This window comes from Ranitomeya imitator, chromosome 8, assembly GCF_032444005.1.
Source record: "Ranitomeya imitator isolate aRanImi1 chromosome 8, aRanImi1.pri, whole genome shotgun sequence".
Classification (NCBI taxonomy): domain Eukaryota; kingdom Metazoa; phylum Chordata; class Amphibia; order Anura; family Dendrobatidae; genus Ranitomeya; species Ranitomeya imitator.
In genome coordinates this window covers 72,682,855-72,704,181 of record NC_091289.1, presented here as the reverse complement: position 1 = coordinate 72,704,181, position 21,327 = coordinate 72,682,855, and the positions used below count along the sequence as shown (strand labels likewise).

Sequence of the window (21,327 nt, the reverse complement as noted above, 5' to 3'; positions counted from 1 at the left end):
TGAGTCCTATCTATAGGTTAGAACATAGTGTTCGTATTTGGGGAATATTCAAAGAAATATTAAATTTAATAGTTTACAATGCACATTGATAATTAGGATACAATATTTTGGGTTAATATACATGTATTCTTATTCTTTGTATGTGATGTATGTAATTTCAACATCTATGTGTGTCACAGTCTGAGTGACAGATGACAGATGAGTGTATGAGCAGCTGCTAAGAGTGAACTTAACATAAGAGTGACTATAACGTGGAATGTGGAATGTATGCACAGTATGAAAGAGGCCTCATGATTTATGGTATGTTGGAAAAAAGAAAAAACAAACAAACTTGTGTTTATGGGAAATAATGTGATTCAGTTAAATTATTAGAATATTAAGATATATTTAAATATTATCTACTCAACATATATTTCTATATTTCTTTAGTAATTATTATTTCTTGATTTAGTTAATAGTGAATAAGTGCAATCACACATCAATATGGTTTAATCAAGAAAATCTACATTTAGAACAACATTTTACCAAATGATAATTTTATGATATTCCAAGTTTTTTTAATGGTTACATAGATGGGTACATATCTTCAAACAAATATATGGCACAAGCTGATATGACAGTTACAAAATTAATTTTTTTTAATTTTTGTTTTTACAAATTAATTTTTTCATAATATATTTTTTTATATTAAGGGGGAAATGTGTTTTTGATCCTGATTACATCATCACATTTCATCAATACCTCTTCACACATTTTAATAAAGAAGAAATATTAATAAGGTACTCTTGGGTATAATAACATTAAGTATTATGAAAGTAATTTTTTCTCTAATGAAGGGCATTATATGCAAAGCTGCATAATTTCAATATTTTGGTAATCCAAGATTATGACAACATTTAAATGATGAATATATTAAGGAAATGTGTTACTGAGACATAACCTCAGCATTTGTCATCAACATATAAAGGCCTTATTTTCATTTTTATTCTCATTTTTATTTTTCATTTTTTCTTACTTCATTTTTATTCTTAACTAGCTGAAGAGCCCGGCGTTGCCTGGGCATAGTAAATATCTGTGGTTAGTTATAGCACCTCACTTGTCTTATTTTCCCTTCACGCCTCTCATTTTCCCAATCACATCTTTCATTTTCCCCCTCACACCTCTCATTCCCCCATAACACTTGTCATTTCAACCTCACATCTGTCATTTTCTGATCACTCCACTATTTTTCCTCACTCCTCTCATTTTGCACTCACACCTTTTCATTTTCACCTCACACCTCTCATTTTCACCTCATCACCTCAGTATATACATGTTTGTCATCTCCCTTATATATAGTATACATCTGTATGTCATCTCCTGTATATAGTATATACCTGTATGTCATCTCCCCTGTATATAGTATATACCTGCTGTGTGTCATCTCCCCTATATATAGTATATACCTGAATGTCATCTCCTTCTATATATAGTATATACCTGTATGTCATCTCCTCCTGTATATAGTATATACCTGTGTGTCATCTCCCCTGTATATAGTATATATCTGTGTGTCATCTCCTCCTGTATATAGTATATACCTGCATGTCATCTTCTATATATAGCATATACCTGTATGTCATCTCCTCCTGTATATAGTATATGCCTGTAGGTCATCTGCTCCTGTATATAGTATATACCTGTGTGTCATCTCCTCCTGTATATAGTATATACCTGTATGTCATCTCCTCCCAGGGCCGTATTTGCCACTAGGCACGTGAGGGCACGTGCCTAGGGCAGGGACAATGCAGGGGGCGGTACCTGAGCAAGGTTTTTGTTTTTTTAAAGCTGGGTCACCTCCCGAACGACCCCGCCCCCCCCGCCCCAACTGGCCGCCCACCCTACCGCCTCCCACCCGCCCTCCTTGAAGACAATACTCACCCTGCTGCTCCAGCGATGCCTGGTCTCGGCGTCTGGAGCTCGTCCTTAATGAGCGGTCATGTGGTACCGCTAATTAAGGTCATGAATATGCGCATATTCATGACCTTAATGAGCAGAGCGGTATCACCTGACCGCTCACGCAGGAAGAAGGTGCAGCGCGCCGGGAGTCGGGACAGCCAGAGAGACGTCGCGGCCGCGCGGTGAGGAGCAGGTGAGTATGAGGGATGGGGGGACAGGGGAGGGGGGAAGAAGGAGGACGGTAAGCCGCGCCATTCAAGATGGGGGGTGGAGGAATATGAGCCATGCATACAGGTGTGGGGGGGGAGGAATATGAGCCATGCACACGGGGGGGGGGGGAGGAATATGAGCCATGCATACAGAGGGGGGGGGGGGGAGGAATATGAGCCATGCATACAGGGGGGGGTGGAATATGAGCCATGCATACAGGGGGGGGTGGAATATGAGCCATGCATACAGGGGGGGTGTGTGGAATGTGAGCCATGCATACAGGGGGGGTGGAATGTGAGCCATGCATACGGGGGGGAGTGGAATATGAGCCATGCATAGGGGGGAAGGGGGGAATATGAGCCATGCATAGGGGGGAGGGGGTGGAATATGAGCCATGCATACAGAGGGGGGGTGGAATATGAGCCATGCATACAGGGGGGGTGGAATATGAGCCATGCATACAGGGGGGGTGGAATATGAGCCATGCATACAGGGGGGGGTGGAATATGAGCCATGCATACAGGGGGGGGGTGGAATATGAGCCATGCATACAGGGGGGGGGGTGGAATATGAGCCATGCATACAGGGGGGGTGGAATATGAGCCATTCATACAGGGGGGTGGGGAATATGAGCCATGCATACAGGGGGGGTCATTATACAGTATGGAGAACTGTGTGTGTTGCCATAATACAGTATTGAGCATCATGTGTGGCCGTTATACAGGATGGAGCATCATGTGTGGCCGTTATACAGGATGGAGCATCATGTGTGGCCGTTATACAGGATGGAGCATCATGTGTGGCCGTTATACAGGATGGAGCATCATGTGTGGCCGTTATACAGGATGGAGCATCATGTGTGGCCAATGGCCATTATACAGTATTGAGCATCATGTGTGGCCATTATACAGTATTGAGCATCATGTGTGGCCATTATACAGTATGGAGCACTGTGTGGCCATATTTTTTTTGTTTATAAATATTGTATATAAAACAGTGTGATCAGCAGTGCTAAATGGCTGTGGTTGGGACGTGGATATGGGTGTGACTAGTTGTGAAATGGGTGTGGTCAGAGGTGTGGCCTAAAATTTGCCGCGACGCACTACGTGCGCCCCAAACTTCATAACTCCTTCCCTTTTTCAAAAGTTGGGAGGTATGGTACCACATTTGCCAGATCATGGCAAGTGCCGCAAATCCCATAGGGAATGAATGAGGTTGAACGCAGTGTTGCCGTAAGTGATCCGGTACGCGGCAGATGCAGAAAAACTGCCGATCTGCTGCAAAAGGCGACTGCCAATAGTGTCTTACTCACCAAAGTGGGAGGCAGCACTAAAAGTGCCTAGGGCAGCAGAAACTCTAAATACGGCCCTGTCTCCTCCTGTATATATATGTACCTGTATGTCATCTCCTCCTCTATATAGTATATACCTGTGTGTCATCTCTCCTGTATATAGTATATATCTGTGTGTCATCTCCCCTGTATATAGTATATACCTGTGTGTCCTCTCCTCCTGTATTAGATCTCGTTCACACATTATTTGCTCAGTATTTTTACCTCAGTATTTGTAAGCTAAATTGGCAGCCTGATAAATCCCCAGCCAACAGGAAGCCCTCCCCTGGCAGTATATATTAGATCACACATACACAGACAGGTCATGTGACTGACAGCTGCCGTATTTCCTATATGGTACATTTGTTGTAGTTTGTCTGCTTATTAATCAGATTTTTATTTTTGAAGGATAATACCAGACTTGTGTGTGTTTTAGGGCGAGTTTCGTTTGTCAAGTTGTGTGTGTTGAGTTGCGTGTGGCAACATGCATGTAGCGACTTTTGTGAGATGAGTTTTGTGTGGCGACATGCGTGTAGCAACTTTTTGTGTGTCGAGTTGCATGTGACAGGTTAGTGTAGCAAGTTGTGTGCAGCAAGTTTTGCGCATGGCGAGTTTTGCGCGTGGCGAGTTTTATGTGTGGTGCCTTTTGAGTATGTGAAAGTTTTGTGTGAGGCAACTTTTGCATGTGTTGCAACTTTTGTGCATGTGGCAATTTTTCCGCGTGTGCAAGTTTTGCGTGTGGCGAGTTTTTCATGAGGTGAGTTTTGCACTTGTGGCGAGTTTTGCAAGAGCCTAGTTTTTGCATGTGGCGAGTTCTGCGCGTGGCGAGTTTTGAGTGGCGACTTTTGTGTTTCGACTTTTATGTGGCGAGGTTGGTGTATTTGTGGTGAAATGTGTGCTGAGGGTAATGTGTTCAAGCATGTGGTAGTGTGTGGCGCATTTTGTGTGTGTGTTTATATCCCCGTGTGTGGTGAGTATCCCATGTCGGGGCCCCACCTTAGCAACTGTACGGTATATACTCTTTGGCGCCATCGCTCTCATTCTTTAAGTCCCCCTTGTTCACATCTGGCAGCTGTCAATTTGCCTCCTACACTTTTCCTTTCATTTTTTCGCATTATGTAGATAGGAGCAAAATTGTTTGGTGAATTGGAAAGCGCGGGGTTAAAATTTCACCTCACAACATAGCCTATGACACTCTCGGGGTCCAGACGTGTGACTGTGCAAAATTTTGTGGCTGTAGCTGCGACGGTGCAGATGCCAATCCTGGACATACACACACACACACACACACATACACACACACACATTCAGCTTTATATATTAGATTTTTCATTTTTATTTTTTATCTCAAGAAGAAAAAAATCAATATTTAATAAAGTAATGTCTACAAAAATAATAATAATAATTTTTATTTATATAGCGCCAACATATTCCGCAGCTCTTTACAAAAATATTGCTTTATTGAATATAGTGATCATATGGTTTCATTATATAAGAAATGTTTAAATTCTTTCACTCATTCATTCATTTATTCATATATATATATTCTTATTTTGGTTCATGGCTATATATACTTACATATTATTGGTCAAATAAATATAGTTTATTAATAAAGTTTTAGTAATAAAGATGGAAATACTTGTTACATAAAAAGACACACTGACATCTATGGGTTCAAAAAGAAATTACACCTATGACATAAAAATGTCCTATCACATGAAGAATATGGTTAATAATGTATTATCATTAATTATAATTTTATTTTTCCAAATATGAATTCCATATTAATATTTTGATAATAATTATATTTATATTATTGATTGCTATGGTACCCTGTGATATTATAAGTGAGGAAAATTACCAGATTTGGTATAGAATAGGGAATGAAAACTTTAATCAAGATACTGAAGTTACGTTAATAAAGACTTTTCATATTTCTAAATTCAATTCAAAAAGCCGTTATCCAGAAGTTCCACAAGGTAACAATGCTATGATTTCTGAATAATAATAGACTGTGACAAATACAATTCATGTCACCACTCACAACTACAGCATCCATCACTGACAACTATGAGTACAGTATCTAAACTGACAACCTCAATTGGAGAGGACGATGATCCTATGATGCCAAGATGAACTGTGTTATTATGTTTTATCATGTTCCAGTGGTTTCCTATCACCTATAAGACTTCCATGAAAGCTGGTGAACAATCAGGTAATTGTCAGGACGCTACAACCCTGACATGTGTCCTGTGCACTAAAGACTGGTTATGGTGCTATGTTTAGCAAGGAAGAGTCAATGTAACCCTTGCTGTGCTGACCAAAGACGTCACACCTGTTCCAAGACCAATGAAGGATTCCAGATGATTTCCAAGGCGAGCCAATGTAAGTCCAGGTCTTTAAAGGTGACACTGCACAGATATTAAAGCTACATTTCATCTATGAACTTTGTTTTCTTATCAACATTTGAATTTATGGACTTTGATTGACACATGACACACAGTCTACAAAATCTACATGCTATCATCTATTACAAAAGAATTATAATAAAGATTGTTTTAAAAGAACCAAGAAGAAGACATCAAGATGAAGACCAGATGCCATCAGGTGATGATTAGACCTGAGATGCTTCAAATATATAGGGAAGTATAATTATATATTTTATATGAATATTAGTCACGGCTTACCATAACATGAATTTACATATCATTATATTATTGAGTACGTATAACAGTATTATTATTTATATTATTATTATGAACATTAAATTATTTTGTTAAAGAAGAAGAAAAGAAGAAAATGTAATATGTTTACTTTGAGGGTTCCAATCAATGTCTGTCACCCTCAAAAGGGGTAATTGTTAAATATTAATTATTAATTGAATTATTCTTATTCTCAATTCTGTACTGAGCACATTGCTTCTTGCTGACGTTACAAAAGCTATTTATATATATATATATAGCTCAGAGTATAAGTTAACACCATATAAAGGGAACACGTGATCTGTGGGACATATAAATAATGTCGCCTAGGAGGGTGGGGCATTGTCCCATAGGGGCTGTCACCTCCTGCCTTCACCATCATTCTCCATGGACATCAGACAAGACACACAAGGAAGGAACAGCTGGTAGCCATGATGACTTCAGACTTCCCACAGACAGACGGCTTTTACCATTCAGAACTTTGGGAAAGATGAGTAACAAGCGCTGATATTTACAAATGGACAACCTGTTAGTAACTATTTCATCTATTTTTATGTTTTGCTGCAATGTGGTTTTTCTGTGGACAATTCAATAAACCACTACATTTTTTATGAAAATATCATGACATTTTTTCTTTAAGAGTAACGCACCTGGTAAAGTCCTAATTAAATAAATGTGCGAAATAAGCATATTTAACAAAGAGCTGAACTGGCAGAAGTATATGACAGCTGTAATGCCTGCTGTAGGTGCTAGCACCGATCCTGACTGCTTAATCCACTAAGTGCTGAGGTTACTATTGACTGTAGCAACTAGATGGTTGACAAAAGGAGGGCTCCATCTATACGCCTATCGCTTCCCCCAGTGACAAGGTTGTTGAGTACACATTAGTGGAAGGGGGACTGAATGTCTACCAAAGGCCTCTGGGCTTGCCCCATGTGCAGACATGCCAGTATCAAGGCCTAAGTGTGTGTCAGTGTAAAAGTCTTAGTTACTCACCTGTTATCAGTGTTTTTCGGAGTCCATGACAGCACCACAGAGAGAGGGGATCCGCCCTTCAGGAACAGGAAACCTACATATACATAAGGGCTGCACCTCTCCCATGCATCAGTTGGTTTACAGAGCACAAGATCACCAAGGTTAACATAATAATTTATATACAACAATACTACTGATAACTATTCGCCACGAGTGGACTATACAGTGGGGCAAAAAAGTATTTAGTCAGTCAGCAATAGTGCAAGGTCCACCACTTAAAAAGATGAGAGGCGTCTGTAATTTACATCATAGGTAGACCTCAACTATGGGAGACAAACTGAGAAAAAAAAATCCAGAAAATCACATTGTCTGTTTTTTTTAACAATTTATTTGCATATTATGGTGGAAAATAAGTATTTGGTCAGAAACAAACAATCAAGATTTCTGGCTCCTACAGACCTGTAACTTCTTCTTTAAGAGTCTCCTCTTTCCCCCACTCATTACCTGTAGTAATGGCACCTGTTTAAACTTGTTATCAGTATAAAAAGACACCTGTGCACACCATCAAACAGTCTGACTCCAAACTCCACTATGGTGAAGACCAAAGAGCTGTCAAAGGACACCAGGAACAAAATTGTAGCCCTGCACCAGGCTGGGAAGACTGAATCTGCAATAACCAACCAGCTTGGAGTGAAGAAATCAACAGTGGGAGCAATAATTAGAAAATGGAAGACATACAAGACCACTGATAATCTCCCTCGATCTGGGGCTCCACGCAAAATCCCACCCCGTGGGGTCAGAATGATCACAAGAACGGTGAGCAAAAATCCCAGAACCACGCGGGGGGACCAAGTGAATGAACTGCAGAGAGCTGGGACCAATGTAACAAGGTCTACCATAAGTAACACACTACGCCACCATGGACTCAGATCCTGCAGTGCCAGACGTGTCCCACTGCTTAAGCCAGCACATGTCCGGGCCCGTCTGAAGTTTGCTAGAGAGCATTTGGATGATCCAGAGGAGTTTCGGGAGAATGTCCTATGGTCTGATGAAACCAAACTGGAACTGTTTGGTAGAAACACAACTTGTCGTGTTTGGAGGAAAAAGAATACTGAGTTGCATCCATCAAACACCATACCTATTGTAAAGCATGGTGGTGGAAACATCATGCTTTGGGGCTGTTTCTCTGCAAAGGGGCCAGGACGACTGATCCGGGTACATGAAAGAATGAATGGGGCCTTGTATCGTGAGATTTTGAGTGCAAACCTCCTTCCATCAGCAAGGGCATTGAAGATGAAACGTGGCTGGGTCTTTCAACATGACAATGATCCAAAGCACACCACCAGGGCAACGAAGGAGTGGCTTCGTAAGAAGCATTTCAAGTTCCTTGAGTGGCCTAGCCAGTCTCCAGATCTCAAACCTATAGAAAACCTTTGGAGGGAGTTGAAAGTCCGTGTTGCCAAGCGAAAAGCCCAAAACATCACTGCTCTAGAGGAGATCTGCATGGAGGAATGGGCCAACATACCAACAACAGTGTGTGGCAACCTTGTGAAGACTTACAGAAAACGTTTGACCTCTGTCATTGCCAACAAAGGATATATTACAAAGTATTGAGATGAAATTTTGTTTCTGACCAAATACTTATTTTCCACCATAATATGCAAATAAAATGTTAAAAAAACAGACAATGTGATTTTCTGGATTTTTTTTTCTCAGTTTGTCTCCCATAGTTGAGGTCTACCAATTATGTAAATTACAGACGCCTCTCATCTTTTTAAGTGGTGGAACTTGCACTATTGCTGACTGACTAAATACTTTTTTGCCCCACTGTATAAAAAAAGGAAGAGGTGTACACCCAGAACTTAAGAAGACGGGAGGCTGTTATGAAAGGCAATTCAGTTCCACAATAGACATAGCGGTCAGAGCACATACAGTGATCTGACAATAACCCAAAATCATAGAACGAGCTCTGAGACGTGGGAACTCTGCAGACCGCAATCCCTAATCCTCTCCAAACAACACTAGAGGCAGCCGTGGATTGCGCCTAACTCTGCCTATGCAACTCGGCACAGCCTGAGAAACTAACTAGCCTGAAGATAGAAAATAAGCCTACCTTGCCTCAGAGAAATACCCCAAAGGAAAAGGCAGCCCCCCACATATAATGACTGTGAGTTAAGATGAAAAGACAAACGTAGAGATGAAATAGATTCAGCAAAGTGAGGCCCGACTTTCTTAACAGAGCGAGGATAGGAAAGGTAACTTTGCGGTCTACACAAAACCCTAAAGAAAACCACACAAAGGGGGCAAAAAGACCCTCCGTACCGAACTAACGGCACGGAGGTACACCCTTTGCGTCCCAGAGCTTCCAGCAACAAATTAGACAAGTTGGACAGAAAAAATAGCAAACAAATAGCAAAAAAGAACTTAGCTATGCAGAGCAGCAGGCCACAGGAATGATCCAGGGAAAAACAAGTCCAACACTGGAACACTGACAGGAAGCCAGGATCAAAGCATTAGGTGGAGTTAAGTAGAGAAGCACCTAACGACCTCACCAGATCACCTGAGGGAGGAAACTCAGAAGCCGCAGTACCACTTTCCTCCACCAACGGAAGCTCACAGAGAGAATCAGCCGAAGTACCACTTGTGACCACAGGAGGGAGCTCTGCCACAGAATTCACAACAGTACCCCCCCTTGAGGAGGGGTCACCGAACCCTCACCAGAGCCCCCAGGCCGACCAGGATGAGCCACATGAAAGGCACGAACAAGATCGGGAGCATGGACATCAGAAGCAAAAACCCAGGAATTATCTTCCTGCGCATAACCCTTCCATTTAACCAGATACTGGAGTTTCCGTCTTGAAACACGAGAATCCAAAATCTTCTCCACAATATACTCCAACTCCCCCTCCACCAAAACCGGGGCAGGAGGCTCAACAGATGGAACCATAGGTGCCACGTATCTCCGCAACAATGACCTATGGAATACGTTATGTATGGAAAAAGAATCTGGAAGGGTCAGACGAAAAGACACAGGATTAAGAACCTCAGAAATCCTATACGGACCAATGAAACGAGGTTTAAACTTAGGAGAGGAAACCTTCATAGGAATATGACGAGAAGATAACCAAACCAGATCCCCAACACGAAGTCGGGGACCCACACGGCGTCTGCGATTAGCGAAACGTTGAGCCTCCTCCTGGGACAAGGTCAAATTGTCCACTACATGAGTCCAAATCTGCTGCAACCTGTCCACCACAGTATCCACACCAGGACAGTCCGAAGACTCAACCTGTCCTGAAGAGAAACGAGGATGGAACCCAGAATTGCAGAAAAATGGCAAAACCAAGGTAGCCGAGCTGGCCCGATTATTAAGGGCGAACTCAGCCAAAGGCAAAAAGGACACCCAGTCATCCTGATCAGCAGAAACAAAGCATCTCAGATATGTTTCCAAGGTCTGATTGGTTCGTTCGGTCTGGCCATTAGTCTGAGGATGGAAAGCCGAGGAAAAAGACAAGTCAATGCCCATCCTACCACAAAAGGCTCGCCAAAACCTCGAAACAAACTGGGAACCTCTGTCAGAAACGATATTCTCTGGAATGCCATGTAAACGAACCACATGCTGGAAGAACAATGGCACCAAATCAGAGGAGGAAGGCAATTTAGACAAGGGTACCAGATGGACCATCTTAGAAAAGCGATCACAGACCACCCAAATGACTGACATCTTTTGAGAAACGGGAAGATCTGAAATAAAATCCATAGAGATATGTGTCCAAGGCCTCTTCGGGACCGGCAAGGGCAAAAGCAACCCACTGGCACGAGAACAGCAGGGCTTAGCCCGAGCACAAATCCCACGGGACTGCACAAAAGTACGCACATCCCGCGACAGAGATGGCCACCAAAAGGATCTAGCCACTAACTCTCTGGTACCAAAGATTCCAGGATGACCAGCCAACACCGAACAATGAACCTCAGAGATAACTTTATTCGTCCACCTATCAGGGACAAACAGTTTCTCCGCTGGACAACGATCAGGTTTATTAGCCTGAAATTTTTGCAGCAGCCGCCGCAAATCAGGGGAGATGGCAGACACAATTACTCCTTCCTTGAGGATACCCGCCGGCTCAGACAAACCCGGAGAGTCGGGCACAAAACTCCTAGACAGAGCATCCGCCTTCACATTCTTAGAGCCTGGAAGGTACGAAATCACAAAGTCAAAACGGGCAAAAAACAGCGACCAACGAGCCTGTCTAGGATTCAACCGCTTAGCAGACTCGAGATAAGTCAAGTTCTTATGATCAGTCAATACCACCATGTGATGCTTAGCTCCTTCAAGCCAATGACGCCACTCCTCGAATGCCCACTTCATGGCCAGCAACTCTCGGTTGCCCACATCATAATTTCGCTCAGCAGGCGAAAACTTCTTGGAAAAAAAAGCGCATGGTTTCATCACTGAGCAATCAGAAACTCTCTGCGACAAAACAGCCCCTGCTCCAATCTCAGAAGCATCCACCTCGACCTGGAACGGAAGAGAAACATCTGGTTGACACAACACAGGGGCAGAAGAAAAACGACGCTTCAACTCTTGAAAAGCTTCCACAGCAACAGAAGACCAATTGACCACATCAGCACCCTTCTTGGTCAAATCGGTCAATGGTTTGGCAATACTAGAAAAATTGCAGATCAAGCGACGATAAAAATTAGCAAAGCCCAGGAACTTTTGCAGACTTTTCAGAGATGTCGGCTGAGTCCAATCATGGATGGCTTGGACCTTAACAGGATCCATCTCGATAGTAGAAGGGGAAAAGATGAACCCCAAAAATGAAACCTTCTGCACACCAAAGAGACACTTTGATCCCTTCACAAACAAAGAATTAGCACGCAGGACCTGAAAAACCGTTCTGACCTGCTTCACATGAGACTCCCAATCATCCGAGAAGATCAAAATGTCATCCAAGTACACAATCAGGAATTTATCCAGGTACTCTCGGAAGATGTCATGCATAAAGGACTGAAACACTGATGGAGCATTGGCAAGTCCGAATGGCATCACTAGATACTCAAAATGACCCTCGGGTGTATTAAATGCAGTTTTCCATTCATCGCCTTGCCTGATTCGCACCAGATTATACGCACCACGAAGATCTATCTTGGTGAACCAACTAGCCCCCTTAATCCGAGCAAACAAATCAGATAACAATGGCAAGGGGTACTGAAATTTAACAGTGATCTTATTTAGAAGGCGGTAATCTATACAAGGGCTCATTGAACCATCCTTCTTGGCTACAAAAAAGAACCCTGCTCCTAATGGCGACGATGACGGGCGAATATGCCCCTTCTCCAGGGATTCCTTCACATAACTGCGCATAGCGGCGTGCTCAGGCACGGATAAATTAAACAGTCGACCTTTTGGGAATTTACTACCAGGAATCAAATTGATAGCACAATCACAATCCCTATGCGGAGGTAGGGTATCGGACTTGGGCTCATCAAATACATCCCGGTAATCAGACAAGAACTCTGGAACCTCAGAAGGGGTGGATGACGAAATTGACAGAAATGGAACATCACCATGTACCCCCTGACAACCCCAGCTGGACACCGACATGGATTTCCAATCTAATACTGGATTATGGGCTTGTAGCCATGGCAACCCCAACACGACCACATCATGCAGATTATGCAACACCAGAAAGCGAATAACCTCCTGATGTGCAGGAGCCATGCACATGGTCAGCTGGGTCCAGTATTGAGGCTTATTCTTGGCCAAAGGCGTAGCATCAATTCCTCTCAATGGAATAGGACACTGCAAGGGCTCCAAGAAAAACCCACAACGCTTAGCATATTCCAAGTCCATCAAATTCAGGGCAGCGCCTGAATCCACAAATGCCATGACAGAATACGATGACAAAGAGCAGATCAAGGTAACGGACAGAAGAAATTTTGACTGTACCGTACCAATGGTGGCAGACCTAGCGAACCGCTTAGTGCGCTTAGGACAATCAGAGATAGCATGAGTGGAATCACCACAGTAGAAACACAGCCCATTCAGACGTCTGTGTTCTTGCCGTTCAACTCTGGTCAAAGTCCTATCGCACTGCATAGGCTCAGGTTTAAGCTCAGGTAATGCCGCCAAATGGTGCACAGATTTACGCTCACGCAAGCGTCGACCGATCTGAATGGCCAAAGACATAGACTCATTCAAACCAGCAGGCATAGGAAATCCCACCATGACATCCTTAAGGGCTTCAGAGAGACCCTTTCTGAACATAGCTGCCAGCGCAGATTCATTCCATTGAGTGAGCACGGACCACTTTCTAAATCTCTGACAATATACCTCTATCTCATCCTGAGCCTGACAAAGAGCCAGCAAATTTTTTTCTGCCTGATCCACTGAATTAGGCTCATCGTACAGCAATCCAAGCACCAGGAAAAACGCATCAATATTACTTAATGCAGGATCTCCTGACGCAAGAGAAAATGCCCAGTCCTGAGGGTCGCCACGCAAAAAAGAAATGACGATCCTAACCTGTTGAACTGGGTCACCAGAGGAGCGAGGTTTCAAAGCCAGAAATAGTTTACAATTATTTTTGAAACTCAGAAATTTAGTTCTATCTCCAAAAAACAAATCTGGAATAGGAATTCTCGGTTCTAACAAAGAATTCTGAACCACAAAATCTTGAATATTTTGAACTCTTGCCGTGAGCTGATCCACACATGAAGACAGACCTTTAATATCCATTGCTACACCTGTGTCCTGAACCACCCAAATGTCTAGGGGAAAAAAAGGCAAAACACAGTGCAAAGAAAAAAAAATGGTCTCAGAACTTCTTTTTTCCCTCTATTGAGAATCATTAGCACTTTTGGCTTCCTGTACTGTTATGAAAGGCAATTCAGTTCCACAACGGACATAGCGGTCAGAGCACATACAGTGATCTGACAATAACCCAAAATCATAGAACGAGCTCTGAGACGTGGGAACTCTGCAGACCGCAATCCCTAATCCTCTCCAAACAACACTAGAGGCAGCCGTGGATTGCGCCTAACTCTGCCTATGCAACTCGGCACAGCCTGAGAAACTAACTAGCCTGAAGATAGAAAATAAGCCTACCTTGCCTCAGAGAAATACCCCAAAGGAAAAGGCAGCCCCCCACACATAATGACTGTGAGTTAAGAAGAAAAGACAAACGTAGAGATGAAATAGATTCAGCAAAGTGAGGCCCGACTTTCTTAACAGAGCGAGGATAGGAAAGGTAACTTTGCGGTCTACACAAAACCCTAAAGAAAACCATGCAAAGGGGGCAAAAAGACCCTCCGTACCGAACTAACGGCACGGAGGTACACCCTTTGCGTCCCAGAGCGTCCAGCAAAACAATTAGACAAGCTGGACAGAAAAAATAGCAAACAATTAGCAAAGAAGAACTTAGCTATGCAGAGCAGCAGGCCACAGGAATGATCCAGGGAAAAACAAGTCCAACACTGGAACATTGACAGGAAGCCAGGATCAAAGCATTAGGTGGAGTTAAGTAGAGAAGCACCTAACGACCTCACCACATCACCTGAGGGAGGAAACTCAGAAGCCGCAGTACCACTTTCCTCCACCAACGGAAGCTCACAGAGAGAATCAGCCGAAGTACCACTTGTGACCACAGGAGGGAGCTCTGCCACAGAATTCACAACAGGAGGCTATGTACGGGTGCTGTCATGGACTCCGAAAAACACCGTTAACCGGTGAGTAACTAAGACTTTATCGGTCGTCCATGACAGCACCACAGAGAGAATTACAGAGAGTAAACTGTTTAGGGAGGGACCACTGCTTGCAGCACCCTTACACCAAAAGAGAGGTCAGAGCAAGCACCCAGGTTTAATCTATAATGGTTATAGAATGTGTTTGGAGAAGACCAAGTAGCAGCCTTACATATTTGGTTGATCGACACCTCTAACCTCTCCGCCAACGAGACAGCCATAGCTCTAGTGGAATGCGCTCTTAGACCTTCAGGCGCCGGCTTGCCCTTTGAGATGTATGCCCGTGAAATAGCCTCCCTGATCCATCTAGCTAGCGTAGATTTTTATGCTCTATGACCTTTCCTACTACCCTGATAGAACACGAAAAGGGCGTTATCTATCTTCCAAGGATCAGTCACTGCTAGATACTCTAGGATACATCTTCTTACGTCTAAAGTGTGTAGTTTCCTTTCTTTATTATTAGTAGGATTAGGGAGGAAAGATGATAATAATAATAATAATAATAATAATAATAATAATAATAATAGAAGAACTATCTCCTTATGGAATCTGGACACTACTTTAGGAAGATATGCTAAATCAGGGGAAAGTATCACTCTATCATCCCTAAGTTGCATGTAAGGGGGAAGCCTGGATAACGCCTGGATGTCGCCTATCCTACGAGCTGACGTTAGGGCTACCAAGAAGGCTACTTTAAGAGACAGGTTTTTAATAGAGGCTGAAAAAATTGGCTCGAATGGGGCTTCTGTCATGGCCGAGAGGACTAAGTTTAAATCACACGGCATGACCCTGTTCTTCACCACTGGCCTAGACCATTTTGTCGCCTTGATGAATTTACTGATCCAGTAATTTTCAGAAATGTTGCAGCCAAAGAGGGCCCCTAAGGCTGACACCTGTACTTTAAGAGTATTTGGGGATAGACCCATATCCAACCCCTTTTGCAAGAGCTCCAAAATCTGGTCTATTGGTGTTGATTAACCAGCTATCACCCCCGAGTTTTGAAGAAATCTTTTCTAGATCCTGACATAAATTTTTGTGGTGATTATTTTTCTGCTCTTCAGCAGAGTGTTAATCAGGCCCGGAGAGAAACCTCTATCTCTTAATAGCGACCGCTCAAAATCCACGCCGTCAGACGAAGGCCAACCACCCGAGGATGGTAGACTGGGCCCTGGGATAGGAGATCTGGGATGTCTGGCAAAACCCATGGGTCGGATATTGACATGGTCCTGAGGCATGAAAACCATATCCTTCTGGGCCAAAAGGGGGCAATTACTATAACTCTGGCCTTGTCCTTCCTGATTTTCCTCACCACCAGAGGAAGTAGAGACAGGGGAGGAAAGGCGTAAGCTAGCCTGAAGTTCCAGTTTGTGAGGAGGGCGTCTACTGACAGAGGATTTTCTCTGGGGTTCAGAGAGCAGAATTGTCTCAATTTCCGGTTTTCCTTTGTGGCGAAAAGATCCACCTTTGGTTGACCCGACCTTTCTACAATGAGGTTGAAGATGGAGTTGTTTAGGGACCATTCTCCCTGCCTCAAGGTGTTGCGGCTTAAGTAATCCGCCGTAGTATTTTCTATTCCTCTTATATGAAGAGCCGTCGATGAGAGAAAGTGTTGCTCTGCTAGCTGGAACAGACAACCTGCCAAGTTCATTAGGGATTTGGAACGGGTTCCGCCTTGAAGATTGATATATGCCACGGTGACCCGATTGTCGGAGAATATCCGCACTTGGTGGCCCTGTAGATAGACAAGGAGTCTTTTAACTGCCTGCTACACCGCCGTTGACTCCTTCAGGTTAGAGGACATTTCCATCTGAAGATGGTCCCAAAGTCCCTGGATTATAATTTCACCCATGTGAGCCCCACAACCGGAAGGGCTAGCGTCTGTGGTGATTATATGGGTTACGTTATATTCCCAGGGGACCCCCGTGGACAGGTTATTTCGGTCTAGCCACCATTCGAGGGATACAATAGTGTTTTGGGACAGGGTCAGCTGGCTCTCTAGGTGACCCCCCCCAATTTTTTGTTGTAATAATACCTCGCCCTGAAGTATCCTTGTATGATACTGGGCCCATCGGACCGCTAGAATGCAGGACGAGAGAGAGCCTAACAGACATCGCTTTTCTAAGGGACATGGTGGGGTTTTTGGAGGTGTTTAGCACCTGAAGGTGCAGGCAGTCTATTTTTTCATGAGGTAAACGGCATTCCTGATCCTGGGAATCCAAGGTCAGGCCTAAAATTCGCTGCACTTTCATGGGCTTTAACCAGGACTTTTTGACATTTAGTAACCATCCCAGTCGCTCCAGGGCAGACATTACTTTTTGTAATTGCTCTAAACAGTGATCTGCTGTTTTACCCACGATAAGGAGATCGTTGAGGTAGGGGATTACCAGAATGTCAGACTCATGTAGGTGGGCCATGACCTCAGCCAAGACCTTAGTAAATACCCGGGGGGCGACCGATATGCCAAAAGGGAGGGCCCTATACTGGAAATGTCTGAGCACCCCATCTAACTGGACTGCTACCGTCAGGAATCGTTGGTGGCCTGCATAAATGGGGATATGGTAATAGGCGTCCTTTAAATCCAACACCACCATAAAGCAGTTTTTAAACAGTAATTTTATTGCGGTATAACAGTCTCCATTTTAAATGGTTGTACAGTCAGAAAATTGTTAAGAGCCCTAAGGTTGATAATAGTTCTGAAGGAGCCATCTGGTTTATGTATTAGGAACAGAGGAGAGTAGAATCCTCTACCCTATTCTCCTTCCGGAACCTCTGATAGGACCTTCTTACTGAGCAGGTCGTGAATTTCCGTTTCCAGGGCCACCTGTTCTGCTGGAGAGGACCTGAGCGGGGTAACTCTGAAGAAATTATGAGGGATAGAGGAGAACTCTAGCCGTAGACCCGTAGCAATTATTCCCAAAATCCAATTGCTACTGGAAATTTTGGACCAGGCTGGGTAGAAGGCAGATAGTCTACCTCCCACCGGGGCGACTAGTCATTGGGGTAGCTTTTTGATCTCACGGGATGGTTCCTGACTCCCCCCACCTCCAAACATGAATCCAGTGCCTTTTTTTCTTTTTATCATCCCATCTGCCTTGGTCCCTGGCTGGCCTTCTGCGAAAGAACCTTTTCCCTGTGAAAGGACGCCTATAAGAAGTGGTCGGTACACTGGGAAATTTCTTTTTCTCGTCTCCGGCCTTTCCAGCAGTTCGTCTAGAACCGGACCGAACAGGTATTCTCCTTCGCATGGAATAGAGCAAAGACGGGATCTGGCCTGAATGTCGCCGTGCCAACACTTCAGCCATAGGGCCCTGCGTGCCACATTTGATAACCCTGCAGCCCTAGCTGCCATCCTTGCAGAATCTGCGGACGCGACAGCGAGAAAAGCAGCCGCATTCTGGATTGTCGGCAGGGATTTTAACATGGATTCCCTAGAGGCTCCATCTTCTAGTTTAGATTCTAGTTGGTCCAGCCAGACCATCATCGATCTGGATGCGCATGTTGCAGCTACTGGTCTTGGAGCACCAGCTGACATCTCCCAAGTCCCTTTAAGAAACGAATCTGCCTTCTTATCAAGAGGATCTTTTAAAGAAGCCATGTCATCGAAGGGAATAGAGGATTTTTTTAGAAGCCTTAGCCACCACTGCGTCTAATTTTGGTGCCTTATCCCACGTGCTCACCAAGGGGTCGTCAAAGGGATATCTCCGTTTAAAGGCCGGTGGTAGGGAGCCCTTTTTTTCTGGCTTTTTCCACTCTTGATAAGGTTCTGAACTTTGTCATTAAGTGGAAATAATTTACGCTTTCTCTGGTCTAGACCGCCAAACATTAGGTCTTGCGCCGAAAGTTCTGGTTTTTCCTCAGCCACCCCCATGGTGGATCTGACTGATTTAATCAGCCTGTCCATCTGGTCTAGCGGGAAGCAAAATCGATTAGAATCCTCTTCTGAAGAGGATGCAGAGGAGACGGAGGCTTCTGAACCACATTCTTTCCCAGGGGCGGTAGATGAGTCTGAGTCTGAAACGCTAGGTTTCCTTTTCCTCTTGGAAGGCTCCCCTTGGGACAAGGATTTTAGGGAATCTTTTATTTCTCTCCTGATGATTCCTCTAAGGTTTGAAGTAAAATCGGGAGGCTCTTCTGCCACCTATGGGAGCGGAAAGAACCCTATGTAATTTAACTAGTATTACCGCTATAAAATTTATATACATATTTCCTTTTCTCCCTACCGTCTGTCGCACACACGACTGACATAGTCTTTTAGGGTAGGCGTCTGGCAAACGGCAACCACATAGTGCACACTCCTTATTCTTTACTTTACCAGTGCATTTTTTCCCCTGAGAAAAAACATAGGAAAAGACTCCATCAGGGCGCGTTCACGAAGGTCTCTTACCCAGGCCGCAGCGGTAGGTACTGGATTACTGGGGGAGCGAACCGGATCCTTCAGTCTAGATGAAGTCCTGCGACTGGGCAGATCATTGCCTCCGCGGGTCTTCGGCTAGGGGTTTGCATGGGACCTCTCCGAGGCTCTGTCCTGCTCCTGCTCCAGCAGACCGACGGGAGCTTCTGGCTCATCCATTGCTGCAGATGGGCTCACAAGCAGCCCTGCAACATTCTGTGCGGCTTTAAATAGGCCTTCCCCCGGATCCGGAGTATCAGCAGGAGCGTGGCCAGGGGTTCCGCCCCCTCCTCGTGCAGGTCACCGCCAGTCCCCCCTTAGCTCCCAACCATCCCCCCCACGCCGCCGCCATCGCTGCACGTGGCCGCAGCATAGCGGCGTCTGCAGCAGAAGCCGGCGTCCGACTTCCGGTCCCGCCACTTTACTTCCGGCGCCGGAAAGAGCGCACAGGGACACACAGGGAGGCTGTGGCACGGTGCCGCCGGTCGACCCCACCGCACACCGCCATGCCAGGCGCCCCGGACAGGATGACCGACGGGACACAGGAGCTGCAGAGGCACAGGGGAAACTGGACGCACCCCGAGGGGGGAATACTCACCTTCATCGCTGGCACCCTGAGACGGACATCCTCCGGGCTCCTCTCCACCAGCTCCGCTCACTGCCGTTGAGCTCTACCCGGACCCGCCGTGGCGCTTCCAGGGACCTGCACTGACCGAGGTAGGAGCCCCCCCCCTCACTACCTGAGTCGGACAGCCGGCCTGGGTATTCTTAGATGAAGTACAGATATCTGTAGGGCATCCTGTCCTCCAGGAACAGGAAACCAACTGATGTGTGGGAGAGGTGCCGCCCTTATGTATCTGTAGGTTTCTTGTTCTTGAAGGGCGGATCCCATCTCTCTGTGGTGCTGTCATGGACGGCAGATAAACCGACAGTTTAACCAGGGAACTTTTTCTTTTCTTTGCACTGTAATTTTTTCTACTTCTTGTTCTAAGAGCCATAGCCACATCGCGGCTTGTTTTTGCAGGACAAGTTGTGGCTTTGAATGACCCCATTTATTTTACTATAAATATATACTGTTCATACAAGCTGGAAAACAGGGAAAAAAAATAAGTGCGGTGAAACTGCAAAGAAACTCAAACCCAAAACAACACAATTCTGACAGACGTCTGGGGTTTGTTTTTACGGCATTTTTTGTATGGTAAGAGTAACCCAACGACATGATACTCCAGGTCAGTGATTGTAGCAGTCCCAAAGAGTTTTTTTTTCTATTTTAGTGGTGAAAAAAAATCTGAAATTTGTAAAAAATAAAATGTTTTGTGCTACCATTTTCTGAGACTTGTAATTTTTTTAAATTTTTCTGCCGATCGAAGTGAGTGAGGTCTTGTTTTTTGCCCCTTAAGCTGATGTTTTTATTTATAGCACTACGGTGTACATATTGATCATTTTTTGGGGGGAGGGATGAAGCACTGATAAAATTTTGCTGAAAAAATCACGGTTTTCTTTCTGAGCCTGCAGTAATGTACAACATCATGTAGAGTATTACTGTACTGTACAAAGAGGTTTAGGAGCATATACTTTGTAAGCAGTTGACCACATGTTGGAGCCCACTTCACCCCACTCTGTCTGACAGAGCACAGTGTTCCCGTCTGAGTCATTACAGTCAATGGTCCTGGCAGTGGATTCGCCCGAATCCAATCTTCCAAGATGTAAGTCCTGACGTGAGGGTAAAATGCAAAAGTGAAGGCAGCCTATGTCAGGTGGTGATACAGTTCCTGCACCCAAACATGAGGATACGCAGCGTGGCAAGGCTTTTCTTGTGCCATAATCCAAGACATAATACTACGTGATGGAGAAGAGGGTCTTACTTTGTAACAGTCATTGGCAATCAGCTGCAGGAGGCTGAACGATTCTCCAGACGTTTCCATTTTCAAGTACAGCTCCCATGCCAGCTTTGGCTTCTTGTTCATGATATCTTAAAGTGAAACATGAGAAATAAATGGTTTTAAAAATATTATTCTCCATCCAACTGTCATGTT

General features: G+C 44.4%; 1 protein-coding gene across 1 annotated transcript in view; it reads right to left on the bottom strand.

Annotated features, from left to right (window-relative positions):
* The window catches only part of IFT56 (intraflagellar transport 56), a 143,347-nt gene that overhangs the window by 8,920 nt on the left and 113,100 nt on the right, over positions 1 to 21,327 (bottom strand). Inside the window, exon 16 of the mRNA XM_069737071.1 lies at positions 21,157 to 21,263. Coding sequence (XP_069593172.1) covers positions 21,157 to 21,263 — 107 coding nt within the window. The remainder of the gene's footprint in view (positions 1 to 21,156; positions 21,264 to 21,327) is intronic.